This window comes from Leopardus geoffroyi, chromosome C1, assembly GCF_018350155.1.
Source record: "Leopardus geoffroyi isolate Oge1 chromosome C1, O.geoffroyi_Oge1_pat1.0, whole genome shotgun sequence".
Taxonomy (NCBI): domain Eukaryota; kingdom Metazoa; phylum Chordata; class Mammalia; order Carnivora; family Felidae; genus Leopardus; species Leopardus geoffroyi.
In genome coordinates this window covers 8,878,071-8,892,797 of record NC_059328.1, presented here as the reverse complement: position 1 = coordinate 8,892,797, position 14,727 = coordinate 8,878,071, and the positions used below count along the sequence as shown (strand labels likewise).

The window sequence follows — 14,727 nt, the reverse complement described above, 5'->3', positions numbered from 1 at the left end:
AGCCCAGGCTCTGGAGTCACAGAACCCTGGGCTCCAGCCCAGGCCAGCTCCACCATTCCCCAGCTCTGTGACCTTGGGCCAGTTACCTTATCTTATAGCACCCCTAACAGCCTCGTCTGCAAAGTAGGAATGATAAAGGATGCTTGTGGGGATCTTATGAGGTCATGCAATGCATGTGAAGGTCTCAGGCCAGTGCATGCATGGTATAAGTTCATAAGGGGCAGCTAGTAACTAAAAACAAAAACTCAGAGGGCTGGCCTTCAGGAACCTATAGCCAACATGGCAATGTGGGCTCCCATCTTGCCACTCGCCAATTCCCCCTGGAATTTTATAACTTGAGGACAAAAATCCCCCCTTGTCCCCAGCACCCCCACTCACCCACGGGGCAGCAGTAACAGCACCTACCGGCATTTTTGTCGTGATGGTGGCCAGGGTCTCCAGCATAGACGTCCCTCGGAACTCGATCCTGGAGGACGGGATAAATTGGTGAGACCGGGCCGGTCCCAGACACACATCCTCTCTCCTGCCCCTCAGGTCCCAGGAGGCCTGGTCTCCACTCATTGTCAAGGCCAGGCCTGAGACACAGCCTCAAGTTTTAGAAGGCAATCGGGACAGAAATAACCGATTTCACATCTGCCTCAAATGCACCCCAGCTGGGGGTGGGCGGGTGATGGCAACTCCAGCCTCCCATAACTCAGCCCCAAACCTGGGGTCTCCCCTGACTCGCTCTTCGCATGCTCACATTCAACCCAGCAGCAAACTCTCTCCCTCTCTCTCTCTCTCTCTCTCTCTCTCTCTGCCTCTTTGGACCAATGTCCTCACCTCCTCCACCCGGTCCCAGTCCCCATCCTCTCTCCCCAGCATTAATTAATTCAGTTGCCTACTACCTGGCCTCTGGCATGGACCCAGCAATACAGATTTCTAGGAAATTTGTTTTTCGAAGTCTCACACGCTTACACAGAAACGTGCACAGACCTCAGATGCATACCCACTGAATTTTTACAGTGTGAACACGTCTTGCAGTCAGCACCCAGTTCAAGCAACAGGACACAGGCAACACCCCAGCACCCTCCCTCAGGCCTCTCCCATGCACTACACACAAAAGTTGCCTGCTAACCCAGCTCCTACGCCATTGATTTGTTTGGTCATCTTTGGAGCTTGATGTAGGATAGAATCCTTTCTGTTCTCTTGCAACTGGCTTCTTTAACTCCACATCATATTGTGAGACTCACCCACATTGTTGCAGATGGCGGCCATTCATTCAGGTTCATTGCTTTGTAGTACTACATCGCGTGAACATGCACAATGTACTGATCCATTCTACTCTCGATGGCCCTTGGGGTTGTTTCCGCTTTTGATCGTTATGAATAATTCCACTAGGAACATTCCTATACATACATCTAGGTGCACAAATGTATGCATTTCTATTGGCTATATACGTAGGGGGCAGGATTGCTGGGTTGTAATGTATGCTCAGCCTTGATAGACTCTTCATACGGTTTTCCAAACTGGACCGACACTTCGCTATAGTTTAGAAGTGTTGCAGTCACTCTACATTCTTGTCAACATTTGGCATTACCGTTGGGCTACCAGGGTGGCTTGGTCGGTTAAGCGTCCGACTCTTGATTTCGGCTCAGGTCATGATCTCGAGGTTCTTGGGTTCGAGCCCCACATGGGGCTCTGCACTGACAGTGTGGAGCTTACTTGGGATTCTCTCTCCTTCACTCTGCCCCTCTCTCCTCGCACTCTCTCTCTCTCCTCTCAAAAGTAAATAAACATTAAAAAATTAGATTGTCTGACCTTTCTCACTGATGGGTGGGAAATCTTTATATACTCTGGATACAGGCCCTTTGGTATTGGGAAATATCTTCTCCCAATTCTATGGCTTGCCTTTCAATTTCTTAAGGGAGAGTTTTGATGAACAAAAGTTCTTAGTTTTGTTTTTTGATCTTTGTAAGATTTTTATTTTTAAGTAATCTCTACACCCAGGGCACTGGGTGGCTCAGTGAGTTAAGCATCTGACTTCGGCTCAGGTCATGATCTCATGGTTCATGAGTTCGAGCCCCACATCAGGCTCTCTGCTGTCAGTGCAGAACCTTCTTTGGATCCTCTCTCCTCTCTCTCTGCCCCTCCCCTGCTCATGCGTGCTCTCTCTCTCTCCCAAAAATAAATAAACATTAAAAAATTTTTAAGTAATCTCTACACCCAGAGTGGGGCTGAAACTCACAACTCTGAGATCGAGTCACATGCTCTACCGACTGAGTCAGCCAGGCGCCCCCAGAAGTTCTTAGTTTTAATGAGGAACAATTTATCAGTCTTTTCTTTCACAGTTAATGTCCTATGTAAGAAATATTTGCCAGCCCGATGTCATACAGACGCTCTTCCACATTATCCACTAGATGCTATCGCTTAACCTGCCATAGGTAGGTTTCATTTTGGCGCATGGTGTGAAGTAGAGGTCAAGACTCGCTTTTTTCTGGAACATGCATTTTTCACAAGTTCCCCATAGGTTTCCAGGACTCTTTGAAAGTTAAGCCCCTTCGTTAGAGGGGGCCCAAGAGAGGAAATTCTCTGCTGACATCCTGGGGGAGGAACTTTGTCCTGGTAGAATGAAAGCTTTCTAGACTTCAGGAAGGTTTCTAGACTTCAGGAAGGGAGGCGGGAGGGAGAGGGGAGAGGGAAGGAGGGAGCTGTGTCCCACCTCTGTATCTGCAGCCTCCCAGATGGTGCCTGCCATCTGGCCTGGTGGATGAGGATGAAAGGCTTTCTTGGATTGGGGCGGCGGGGGGAGCAGAAGCCACAGGGGGAGAGGCCTGGCTGGCCTCAGGACTTCCCTACCCTCTTCTCCAGCCAAGGGAACAGTGAAAACTAAGAAATAATTCCTTTGTGGTCAGAGAGCAGGAGGAGGCCAGCGTGGCAGGACAGTGGACACACAGAGCTTCGATTACATTTTCCTTGTTTCTTTTTTTTTGCACGTCTGAAACGTCGCCATATACATGGGAAATAACAAATATAACGTGACGTTTGTGCAACACTAGTCACATGGCACTTGCGTGCCTCCTTTCTCATTTAATCCAGAGCCCCAGGCCTTGAGGACCCTCTCTTCACCCACCCACACCCAGCCTCCTCCCTCCAGCAGGATCCCATTCTTCTCAAGGAGAGTGGGGAGCTCCTGGGAGCCTCTCTAGGAAGAGAGACCTGCCAGGACAACCCGGTCTGACCCACAGCATTTCACCCAGTGAGCCTGGAAGCCTACAGGTGGGGTGGAGTCGGGTGCGAGGGTTCAGGCCTGCTAGGCCTGCTGAGTGTGGGGAAAATTCTGGGTCTCTGGCCTGGGTTTTCCCCTCCTGGCTGCCTGTTCATCTCATTGATAACTATGGACTCTGGAGGAGATGTAGGTCCAGCCCCTGCTCTGTTTCCAGGGTCTGGGGGGGACAGCTGAAGGGAGCCTGAATTCTTCTTCTTCACTTCCTGCCAATCCTGGGTCAGTGGAAGGGAATAGGGAACCCATGGTATTGCATATCACTGCCCCCCTACTCCCAGTCACACATCATCACCCCATGTTACAGATGGGGACACTGCAGCTCAGAGAGGTGCAGTCACCCACCCGAGGTCACACAGCAACTAAACGCACAGATGATATTTGAGCTTCACCATATCCCCAGTTCTCTTCCCCTCTCTGGCCCACAGGCTGCCCATCTATAAAAGAAAAACAGTCTACTGTGCTGAGAAGGATATCCTGCCACATCGGTGGTCTTTCTAACAAAACTCCATAATCTGAATCAAATCATGAGGATACATCAGATAAACCCAAACTGAGGGACTTTCTATAAAACAACTGGCTTGGACTCTTTGCATGAAAGACAAAGAAGAGTTGTGGAATGTTCCAGAATAGGGAGACTAATGAGACATGGTGGCTGAATGCAATGTCTGCATTGGATTCTGAATCTGGGTGGGGCTATGAAGGAGAACATTGAGATTGCTGATGACATTTGAATACGTACTTTGTATCTGATTCTGTCCTATCAGTGTTGAAAGCCTGAATCTTATAACCTGTTTATCTAAGAGGTATCCTTGTTGTAGAAGAACCTGCTGAAATATTTAGGGGTAAAAATTCAAAATGTCTGCAACGAACTTGCTAATGGTTTAGCAAAAGAAAATGGAAATAGGAAGGAGGAGGAGGAGGAGGAGGAGGAGGAGGCGAAGGAGAAGGAGAGGAAGAGGAAAAGGAAGGAGAAGAAGAGGAGGAGGAGGAGAGGAAGAGGAAAAGGAAGGAGAAGAGGAGGAGGAGGAGAGGAAGAGGAAAAGGAAGGAGAAGAGGAGGAGGAGGAGGAGAGGAAGAGGAAAAGGAAGGAGAAGAAGAGGAGGAGGAGGAGGAGGAGGAGGAGAGGAAGAGGAAAAGGAAGGAGAAGAGGAGGAGGAGGAGAGGAAGAGGAAAAGTAAGGAGAAGAGGAGGAGGAGGAGGAGGAGGACGAGGAGGACGAGGAGGAGCATACATCGTGAGGGAGAAATAAAGCAATTGTACAAAACCACACGTGTCAATAATAGGTGCCCGGGAAACAGATGGCAACAATTTTCAGCGATAAACCTGTGTAAATCCATGGCTGCCGCCGCCAGGGGGCGCTGCCCTCTCGCGGTCCACAAGGTCGGTGGGACCTCAGCCAGGATGCGGTGAGAGAAGTCGAGGTCGTGGTGGCGGGGTTCCCTTGGGGGGCTTACGGGGAAAGGGGCATAGGCGGAGTCCAGGTAGGGGCACAGCTCAGGGCCAGCCCCCAGCATCCACCGCAGATGCCCCAGGCAGCTGTGGCTGGCCGTCTCTGGCAGAGACACTAGGGGAATTTTCTTGCCTATGATGTCATGACTCTGCAAGTGCCCAGAAAATGGGGCCAGTGCGGTGCACACGTGTGGTAGAAGTAACAACAGTAATTGAACCCAGCAGCCCTTGTAAGACCCTCCTACCGTGAAAACTAGTCTCAGAGAGGAGAACGAGCTGCCCAAGGCGGCACCTTGTGGCAGGGCAGGATCTGGGTCCAGGTCAGCTGACTCCGGACCACTCCGTGAGTACATCCAGTGCCCACGGAGCACCAGAGAGCCCACGGGGCCCCCAAACAGCCTCTAGGAGCTGACTCTCCAGTAGGGGAGACAACCGCACCTTCCCGGGGTATACCCAGCTCATAAACTAGAGAGAGCTGGCATCTGGGGTCCTGGGCTTCACCTCGGCAACACTGATCTCCCAAAGTTTGCACAGCCCTCACCTCTGGGCCTGCTCGTCACTCTCTTCCTCCCGCCATCTCCCCACCTGCCCCCATGTCCCCTGTTGACCTGCACCACTGCCCATTCACACAGGTCATTTACCTCAGCACAACGCAGCCCCGAGAAGGCTGACCCTCCGAATACTGGGGCCCCACCAATCCCCGCCGGCCATGGGCCCAGACCCCGGATGGCCCATCAGTTCCTGCCGCCCCTGGGGAACTGGCCCTGGCCTTGGAAGAGAAGGGGCGTCAGAAAGGGGAGAGTGGGAGGGGGAAGCCCGGGGACTGGAAGGGGGGCTTTTGGGTGGGGTTCCCCAGCAGGGTGGAGGCAGAGCGAGGTGTCCACAGGGTAACGAGCTGTGCAACCCGAGGCCTGTGGCGGCCCGACCTTGGAGGCATCAAGATAAAAAGAGGGTGGCCCGAAACCTTCCCATTTCTAAACCTGCCTATTTTCAGGCTGGTTTGGTTTTCCCTGCAAAACCTGGTAAATTTCACTTTCAAAAAGCCCCACCTGGTTTCAGCCGCAGAGGGGAACAGGAGGGGAGTCTCACCTGCAGGGACCAAGCTGGAGACTGGAGGGGGGGAGCGGTTGGAGGAGTCAGGTCAAATGCAAAATACCCAAAGGGGTCAGAGCCAGGGAGAGCTGGGGGGGGCACCCCACCCCCACCCCAGGGGACCCCCACCTCTATCACTCAAGGTGAGGTGCCTGGGCCAGGAGCACTGGCACCCCTCGGCAGCTCGCTAAAAACGCAGAACCCCAAGCCCCACCGACTACCAGGTGGGGAAACTGAGGCACGGCGAGATTAAGAAACGCGCCTAAAATCACACAGCTGGGCAACGTTAGAGCCAGGATTTGGCCCGAATCATCCTGCGCAGGCTCTTATCCACAACGCTCTGTTACTGGTCCTGCCTGCTTAACCTCCAGTGCTACCCTCAAATTCACCAGCGCCTCCTCACCACCCCCCAAGGGTGTCCAAAGCCCTCCTCGCATCAACCTCGTTCCCCATGCCCCACTCACAGTGCAGAGGCCAGAGGGATCTTTTCGAAACGCAGACCTGGTGTCCTCCCTCCACCTTGATGAAAACACTCAGAAGGGTTCCGACTCAACTGTGAGTGAAGCCCATAGTGTGGACGATGGCCCAGGAGCCCCAGCTGGCCCGTGCATCCCTTGACCACCCCATTCCCCTTGCCCAGCACACCCCCACCCATCCTTCTGACCTCACTCATGCATGGCCGCATCCTCGGGGAACCCCCCCCCTCCCCCCTGCTTTACATCCCCATTCAGGTCAGGTCTCAGCAGGCTAAAATCAAGGTGCGGGCAGGACTGCATCCTTGCTGGAGGCTATGGGGGAGAACCCGTTTCCTTGTGGTGAAGACTGAGGCCCCATCTCTTTGCTGCCCATCAACGAAGGGCATCTTCTAGAGACCGCTGTGTTCCCTGGACTGCACTGCTTGACTCCTCCAACTCCGCCAGCCCCCTTCCCCCTTCTGCAAAGCCCATACTGCTGGGGCAGATCCTTCCACCCCATCACCCTCTTCTTCCACATCACCCTTCCCTGACACAGCCAGGGAAGATTCTGCTTTAAAAAAAAAATTTTTTTTTAATGTTTACTTATTTTTGAGACACAGTGTGAGCGGGGGAGGAACAGAGAGAGAGGGAGACACAGAATCTGAAGCAGGCTCCAGGCTCCGGGCTGTCCACACAGAGCCCGACACAGGGTCCGAACTCACGAACCGCGAGATCGTGACCTGAGCCGAAGTCAGACGCTTAACCAACTGAGCCACCCGGGCGCCCCAGGAAGATTCTTTTAAGGATGCATGTGAGGACAGTGGGACCACCTGGATAATCCAGGCTAATCTCCCCGCCTCAAGGTCTGGACTCTTAATCACATGTACAAAGTCTCCTTTTTCCATAAGGTTCCAGGGGTCATGATGCAGACATTTTAAGGGACTATAATTCTGCTGATAAAAGTCCTGCTTGTAAGTAACCACGAGGCTATTCTGCCACCAGACTGGGTTTTGTCTTCTCCTAGTCCTGGGGGCTTCTGAGCCCCACTGTCCACCCACAGGACAGACTGGAGCTCCAGGCCAAGAGCCCAGCTAAAATTGAAGTCATGCTCCTGCCCAACCTTCCACACACGTACAGACATGAAGTCTGTCCCTGCCCACGGGCCACATCCCTTGGAGCTCCCACACCTGTGTGCGGGAGCCAGGTGGGGCTTCTCCCCAGCGCCCACCTCTGGCCTCCAGGTTGCTGAGGGGGGAGGGTGCATGGCTGTGTGTGGCCTCGCCCCGTGGCCGGAGACAAGGCTCAAAGGCAGTAAGACACAGATACTGCCACAGAGGAGGCAGTCTGGCACCCCTGGCAGGAGGGAACACGAGGAATAGGTGAGCACCTTTTCTGAGATGGAGTTGACAAGAATAGGAGCCATTCTCCTGGAGAATCTTCCCGGTGGGGCAGAAGCAGAGGAGAAGGGGGCCGTGGTCGGCCGAACAATGCCCCTCCAAAGGCATCCCTGTCCTGATCCCCAGAACCTAGAACTAGGTCACCTTATGTGGCAGAGGGGAGTTGAGGTTGCTAATCAGTGACCTTGACATGGGGAGATGGTCCTGGATTATCCGGGTGAGCACAGCGCCATCACAAGTGTCCTGGAAAGGGCAGAAGGGTCAGAGTCCGAGAAAGCTGGGACGCAGCGGGGTCAGAGAGCCTGCGCCTCCCGCAGCTGGAAAAGGAAGGGGGTGGGTTTTGTCCTGGAGCCTCCAGAGAGGAAGGCAGGCCTGCCCACACCTTGATTCCAGCCCGGTGACGTTTGGGATTTAGGAACCACAGATAACCCTTTGTGTTGTTCTGAGCCCCTAAATGGTAATGACAGCTTCAACAGGGAGCTAAACCAGGGCCCCAGCCAAAAAGGCAAAGAATAAAGCCGAGTTCCCCACCCCCCCTCCACCAAGTCCCCCCTGCCACCAAGCATCCCTCGAAGGCCCAGCAGGAATCAGGCGCTGGGTTAGGTGTGAGGGGCCACACGAAAGCCAGTTCCAGATGGTTCCAGCTCACAGAACGCGGCTCCCACGACAGGCACACGGGAGACACTAAACAGCAATCTCTGGAGAGAATGACTGTGGGAGAAGCTCAGAGACAAGATCAGAAGAGCACACGGGTGACCAAAGCAAAGCAGAATGATGCAAGTGTCACACGGTAAGGAGGGGAAAAAACTAGCCCAGGGTCGTCGCGCAGGCTTCTTGGACGAGGAGCACTTCCCTGTTCTTGAAGGAGGGTGAGATCTTGACAGGAGGAAACGAGGGGGGAGCATCCCTGGCAGGAAGCCCTGCAGAAGTGAAGGGTGCGGAAGCAGGAAAGAACAGAGCCGTGGGGGGCTCAGCAGTTTGCAGAAGGAGAAAAGGCTCAGGACTCAGGGCCACGCAGTCTGCACTTTCTTGTCATTTCCCACACACCGTTCCATCCAATGCCAATACTACCCGATGTCCAAGCGTGGCCAGCAAAAACAAAATACAACCCACCACCCAGCCACTGGATTCCACTGGAGAGGTTTGCGTTTTAAATCGTAGGGCCTTTAATGTGCCTGCTTGCTCTCTAATTCGCCACGGAAAAGCTTGGGGAGAGAGACACAAATGGTTTCCCACCCTGAGTTGGCCATAAAACCCTCTCTTCATGCAACTCCTATTCATTCTCTGGAAGTGACTTTGGGAAATATTGCCTTTGGCCATGGGGAGCCACTTAAGGTTACAGAGCCACTCATAGGTGAGGAAATGGAGGGGATGGAGGCCACGAAGTCAACCTTCTCAGGGTCTGGCCTGGAGTTCAAAATCTGCGACTCCTCACTTCTCACCGAAGCCCCTCCCCCCCCCCTAGAGAAACCCGGGGCCGGCTGCCTGAGCCAACTGTTTGGATTACAGTCATCCCGAAAGTTCTGGGGCTGCAGCAAGTCCTTGGGCCTCACACTCAGCTATACCTCAGATGGGATAAAATCTACCAGCCCTGGACCACCAGTCCCAGCAGCAGCCACCGAGGGACACCAGCAGCTGCCAGGGAAAGTTTAATGGCATTAAAGAAGTACCCAGTGGGGCGCCTGGGTGGCTCAGTCGGTTAGGCGTCCGACTTCAGCTCGGGTCACGATCTCGCGGTCCGCAGGTTCGAGCCCCGCGTCGGGCTCTGGGCTGATGGCTCGGAGCCTGGAGCCTGCTTCCGATTCTGTGTCTCCCTCTCTCTCTGCCCCTCCCCCATTCATGCTCTGTCTCTCTCTGTCTCAAAAATAAATAAACGTTAAAAAAAAAAAAAAAAAAAGAAGTACCCAGTGGTACTTGGGCTTTTGCCCTCCGAGGTGCCTGGAGTTCCTCCCCCAGCTAGAGACGCCGGCTTGCTTCCTCGACCACCTCCATCCCAGCCTGCACGAGAGGGAAGCCAGGTTCCCAGCCTCCCCAAGACCCAACTCTTGGCCTCCCTCTTCTGACACAGCAGCGGTGGACACACACATTCTGAGCAGGAAGGCGAAGATTTGGTTTAGGGGCTTCATGGTCCTGGGCGATTGGAACCTTTGCAGCAAAGCGTGCACTCCCCCGGTGCAGGAAGCGTGTCAGGCATGTAGCTTTTGGGGGCTCAGAGACCTTCCGTGGAAGTTAATGATGGAGCTTCCGAGCGCCGGGCCCGCACACACACCCTCGCTGACGTGCTGTTCCACCCGGCCCTTGGTGAGGATGTTGGCACCATCCACGGTACACAGCTTCTTGTCACTCACTCTACAGCCTGGCCATCTCATCTCCCCCACTCCAAAAGCTGTCCCCCACCAACCCAGGTGGAGGAGAGGGCAGGCCCTTTGTGGGATCCCGCTGGTGGGGGACAGGGTTCTGCATAGCGCCGGTCACTCTCCTCCGTGTCCCTCTTCTCACAATCCTCAAGGGCAAGGACTGGTTCACCTTCACCCTGCATTCACCATACCTAGCATACAACAGGAGCTTAATAATGGCTTACCTTTACACAGCACTCAGCACATGCCAGGCACAGAGCAGCTTTATGATTTTATGAATGAATGAATGAATGAATGAATGAAGTATTCAGATGCATGTCCCTGAAGACTGAAGAAGTCAATAAGCAATTGAACTGGGTGACATATAAAAGTCCCTTCCCACCAGCGAGGCCACTGAGGATGCCAGCAGTTTTCAACCAGAGGCAGCAAAGATTTGGAACTGAAATCTTCCTACCTCCACCCCAAGGGCCCCTTGGGGGAGGTGGCAGGAGAGAGAGAGAGATGTTGGAGAACTGTCTCGTTTAAGGTGCCTTTTTTGACATTCTGTCCCTAGGGTCTGGCGCGGTGGTCCTGCTCAACCCCTGACCAGTCCTGGGACTGTGGACAAGGCCCTCCTCTGCCTCTGAGCCTCTGCTTCTTTGTCTGGGAAATGGGGACCATGTCCCCAGACAGACCATGAGGTCACGCCGGCCCCGGCTGGCCTAACCTACCTATCTGTGCCAAGGACCCCCAAGTTTCCGGGGCTCCCCAGGCCCTGACACACACATCCCTCAGCCCCGCTTTCCTTCTGATGATGTTCCCGAGGTGAAAGCGGTGTTGAGGAAGGTGCATTTGAGCTTAAGGATGAATCACAACTCAAGAAACAAGTCTAGGTCAGATATGAGTGAGAGCAGAGTCAGAAACTTACAGTAAACGCTGCCCTTCTTCCAGCACTGACTGCTCTCAAGCTGACTAATGGCCCCTCTCAAACCCCACTGTGCTCTCCTGGCTGCCTCAGCCTCTCTCTGAGGGAGAGGAGGCCCTGAGTAAGACCAACCCGAAGCTCGCCGCTGACCGCTCTTCACATCCGGCACCCCCTGCCCTCCATGTCCCTTCCTCCTGGTGCATAAACTGCCCCCATGCAGCGTTTGTTTGAGCGGCCCGGAAAAGTCCCCTTTCCCAAACAAAACCGGAAACTCTCTCCTCTCCATCTGCCGGTACCTAAAACCCACTGATCAGCACTCCACTCCACGGGGTCACCAGCCCAGCTCTGGAAAGCCTGGTGAGAAGAGAGACATACAGAGCTTATCAACCACGCCAGCAAACGAGAACCGTGCCCAGCGGAAGCCTCAAAGGTCTACATCTGGCTGGAGGGAAAAGGAGGTGGACCGGGAGGGAGTGGGTGTGGGAGGGAGTTGTGTTGTAACTTCAGCGCTGGAAGCTCAGGATGGGAATGTGAAGGCTGCAAGAGCTCGTGGAAAGACCCTGGGCGTCCCTGCACGGCCGCCACCACCGGGGTGTGAAGGATGGAGGCTGAAGGGGAGGGGGAGTCATTAGGGCAATGAATTCTTCTCCGGAGTCACATCAGGACGATCGTGGGTCACATTACAAAAAACCACTCTTGGGGAGACTATGGTATCAGGCATCAGAAGCCAAATCTCTTTCTCAGAAGGTGACACACAGCAAGAAAGCATTCTCATCTCGGGCGTCAACCACAAAATGATGGAGTCTCAAATCAGACGGTGAGAAAAAAGATTTAAAATGCAACCCTTGACTTGGGATTTTTTTTTTCTTTTTTTTTTTTTTTTTTTTTTGAGCAATGAATTCCTAGGGGCGCCTGGGTGGCTCAGTGGGTTAAGCGTCCGACTTCAGCTCAGGTCATGATCTCACAGTTCGTGGGTTCAAGCCCCATGTTGGGCTCTGTGCTGACAGCTCGGAGCCCGGAGCCTGCTTCAGATTCTGTGTCTCCCTCTCTCTCTGCCCCTCCCCAACTAACGTTCTGTCTCTCTCTTTCTCAAAAATGAATAAAAAAATTTAAAAAAAAAAATAATGAATTCCTAAAACTTTACTGGGACAGCAGAGGCAGAAGAAAGCTTGGTTGAGTCGAAGGGTGTCCCAGGAGGAGCTGGCAGCCCCCCACCCCCACAGGGAGCCTGATTCCTGCCAAGAAATGACCCAGTGTCTTAGCCCACGACAGTCACTCAGTCTCTCTAGTAGGCGGGAAATGCAAATTAAGACAACAAGGATATGGCCCTTTTCACCGGTCACGTTGACAAAAATAAAAACTCTGATAAGATCAAAGGTCGGTTAGGATGTGGGGAAGTCGATACTCATGTACTACTGGTCGGGGGTAAATTGTCCAGCCACCTTGGAAGGCAATTCGGTGGCGTCTTGTAATCTGAATGCGTTCTCACCCAGCAACCTCTACATTTCTCTTCTCAGCTTCTTCTCTGGGAAAGCAGCATACACGTTCCCAGAAGCATCCATATGGGGCTGTGGGGCTATACGTTGCAATAGCAAACAAACAAAAAACAGTGGGAGGAACCTCATCACCCACCCAGCGGGGACATAAACAAGTAAAACAATGGAACCCCCCATTTGGTAGAACAGTAGACAGCATTTTAAAGGATAAACAGGGGCTCGCTGAGGCAGTATCCCCAAGACCTACTGCAGACATAGTAACAGCCAAATGAAGGATGGTCCACACTGCGGAGTATATGGAAAACCCCACCTACTTCTACAACACTAATAAAATGTGGACACGCGTTTATCAAGGTCGGCCAAGGAAACATCAGGGCCGTAACGGCAGTTACACCTCCAAAGGAATCAAGAAGAGGCGAGGTCCAAAGATTTAGCTTTATCTGCACTGAGGATATATTCATATATCCCTGTGTCATTAAATGCATCCTTTTTTGTTTTTCATCTAAACAGGGGTTTCTCGCTATAGAAAGGAAGCATAGGAGTTCCAGCCACCAAACACTAGCAAAGCCCCCAAGTCCTGCCTCACGTTCCTTCTTTCCCTTTATCTCCCCAAGACTTTGGCACCCCAAACTCACACCCTCCCCCAGGTCACCAGCAGAGGACTTGAAAGGCCAGGAGGGTTCTCTGGCCAGGGCATCAGCTGCCCCCTCTGCCCTCTGTTGGAGGGTGGTCTCATTCAGTCCCATTGAAGACTGGGGCGGGGTGGGAGGCATTTGCTGGCCCCCTTTTCTACCTAAACTCTTCCTCCTCCTGCCTGAAGCCCACCCCTCTACCCTCTTCCCCTGCTCCCCGCTCCCGAGGTTGGGATGAATAGGACTGACCTCCACACTGGAGGGACCCTTCCTATAGGATTAAAGGGGGTGGGCCTGCCCCTCCCTCAGTAGACTGCTGTTCCCACTTTTGTCCTTGGTACCAAGATTGGGCGGGCCCTCACCAACACCTACTGTGTTCCACCCGGGTATTATGGTCAGCCACAGGCCTGTCTCTCCTCTTCAGACCCGCCGCTTGGGCGCTGGCATGGTAGACCACCTCTGGTTAACCTGAGCTCTCTCCCCACCCCATGCCTAGCTCAGTGCTGGCCACTGGTAAGTGCACAGTTTTCCTAAAGTAGTCCCCACGTTTGCTTCGGGGGTTTTCCTACAACAGACGTCAGCCCCACCACTGACCTTTCTCCAGGGGCGGACACCTACCACGTGCTCCAGGGCAAGGAATCCAGACGGGGGGGGGGGGGGGGGGGGGGGGGCACGAGTCTGGCCTGTCTAGCACCCTCACCCCTGCCTCGCACCCACACTCCACTCCCGCAAGCCAACCGTTTTAGGGACCAGGGGCAAGTAGCAGGGAGAGCCCCAACACCGACTTCTTCTGGTCACGGAGGCCCCAGCTGGCCTGCCCAGGACCCCCACCCACAAACAGCCTACCTCCTGCAGGCAGCCCCCCACCGCTCAGTTGCCGTCGACGGAATGAATAATCCCAGCATTCCGCCCCGGGCGGGGAGAGGAGGGGCCCCCATCAGCCGGCCCACCTCCCACCTGTGAATACTTGCACATTGCGGGGGGGCCCCCCTCCTTGTCACCTGTGCCCCCTCACCCCCAGCTGGGCGCTAATGAGGGGAGGAGACTCCCTGGCCTCCCCCGCCCCCAACGCTGCCCACGCTCCCAGGGGCTCTGGGCAGTGGCGGCAAAGAGGGGACTCCGGACCACCGGACCGCTTACCTGCGGGAAGGCTCCCAGCACCCCCAGGAGCAGCAGTCCCAGCAAAGCGCGGAGGGGGCGCATCCCGGCGGGCGGAAGGCTGAGCTGGCCAGGGAGGTGCCCACCCAGGCGGCCTGGGAAGCGCGCTGCGCCCACGTGCGGTGCCGGGGCCCCGGAGCCGCACCTGCGTGGACCTCGGGCGCCAGCCCACTTCCCCCGGCGCACCCCGCTGGCACCAGCCACAGCTGCAAAGTCACTTCAAAAGTGACTGCTTTCTCCGACCGTTCTGCCTTAGCTCTTAACTTCCTCCAGCATCCCGAGGTGTACCCGAACTGTTTCCAGGAACGCTACCGGCAGCAAAGTAAGCGCGGACAAACACGTGCAGAGATGACTCAGGACCAGCCAGGCTCGCCTCGGGCTGTTTGAAAGACCTGCCGCTATTGGACAGAAGGCGTGGTCCCCCAGCTCCAGGGAGTTTGCTGCCTGGCCCAGCAGGGCTGAGGGGCCGGGAAGGCAGCTCCCCCAGGGGGATGTGGTTTTGGAGTGGGGGGGGGGGGGGGC

The 14,727-nt window shown here is 54.5% G+C and overlaps 1 protein-coding gene across 4 annotated transcripts in view; it reads right to left on the bottom strand.

The window, feature by feature from the left end:
- TNFRSF8 (TNF receptor superfamily member 8) overlaps nucleotides 1-14,471 on the bottom strand; it is a 77,670-nt gene extending 63,199 nt beyond the window's left edge. For 3 of the 4 annotated variants that reach the window (XM_045475668.1, XM_045475669.1, XM_045475671.1), the window contains exons 1-2: nucleotides 14,188-14,466; nucleotides 406-466 (exon numbers count right to left, since the gene is read on the bottom strand). In XM_045475668.1, coding sequence (XP_045331624.1) covers nucleotides 406-466; nucleotides 14,188-14,250 — 124 coding nt within the window. In that variant the 5' untranslated portion in view covers nucleotides 14,251-14,466. Of the gene's footprint in view, nucleotides 1-405; nucleotides 467-14,187 lie in introns of all 4 variants that reach the window. The other variant, XM_045475670.1, reaches the window with a different exon arrangement.
- Nucleotides 14,472-14,727: the final 256 nt, after the last annotated feature.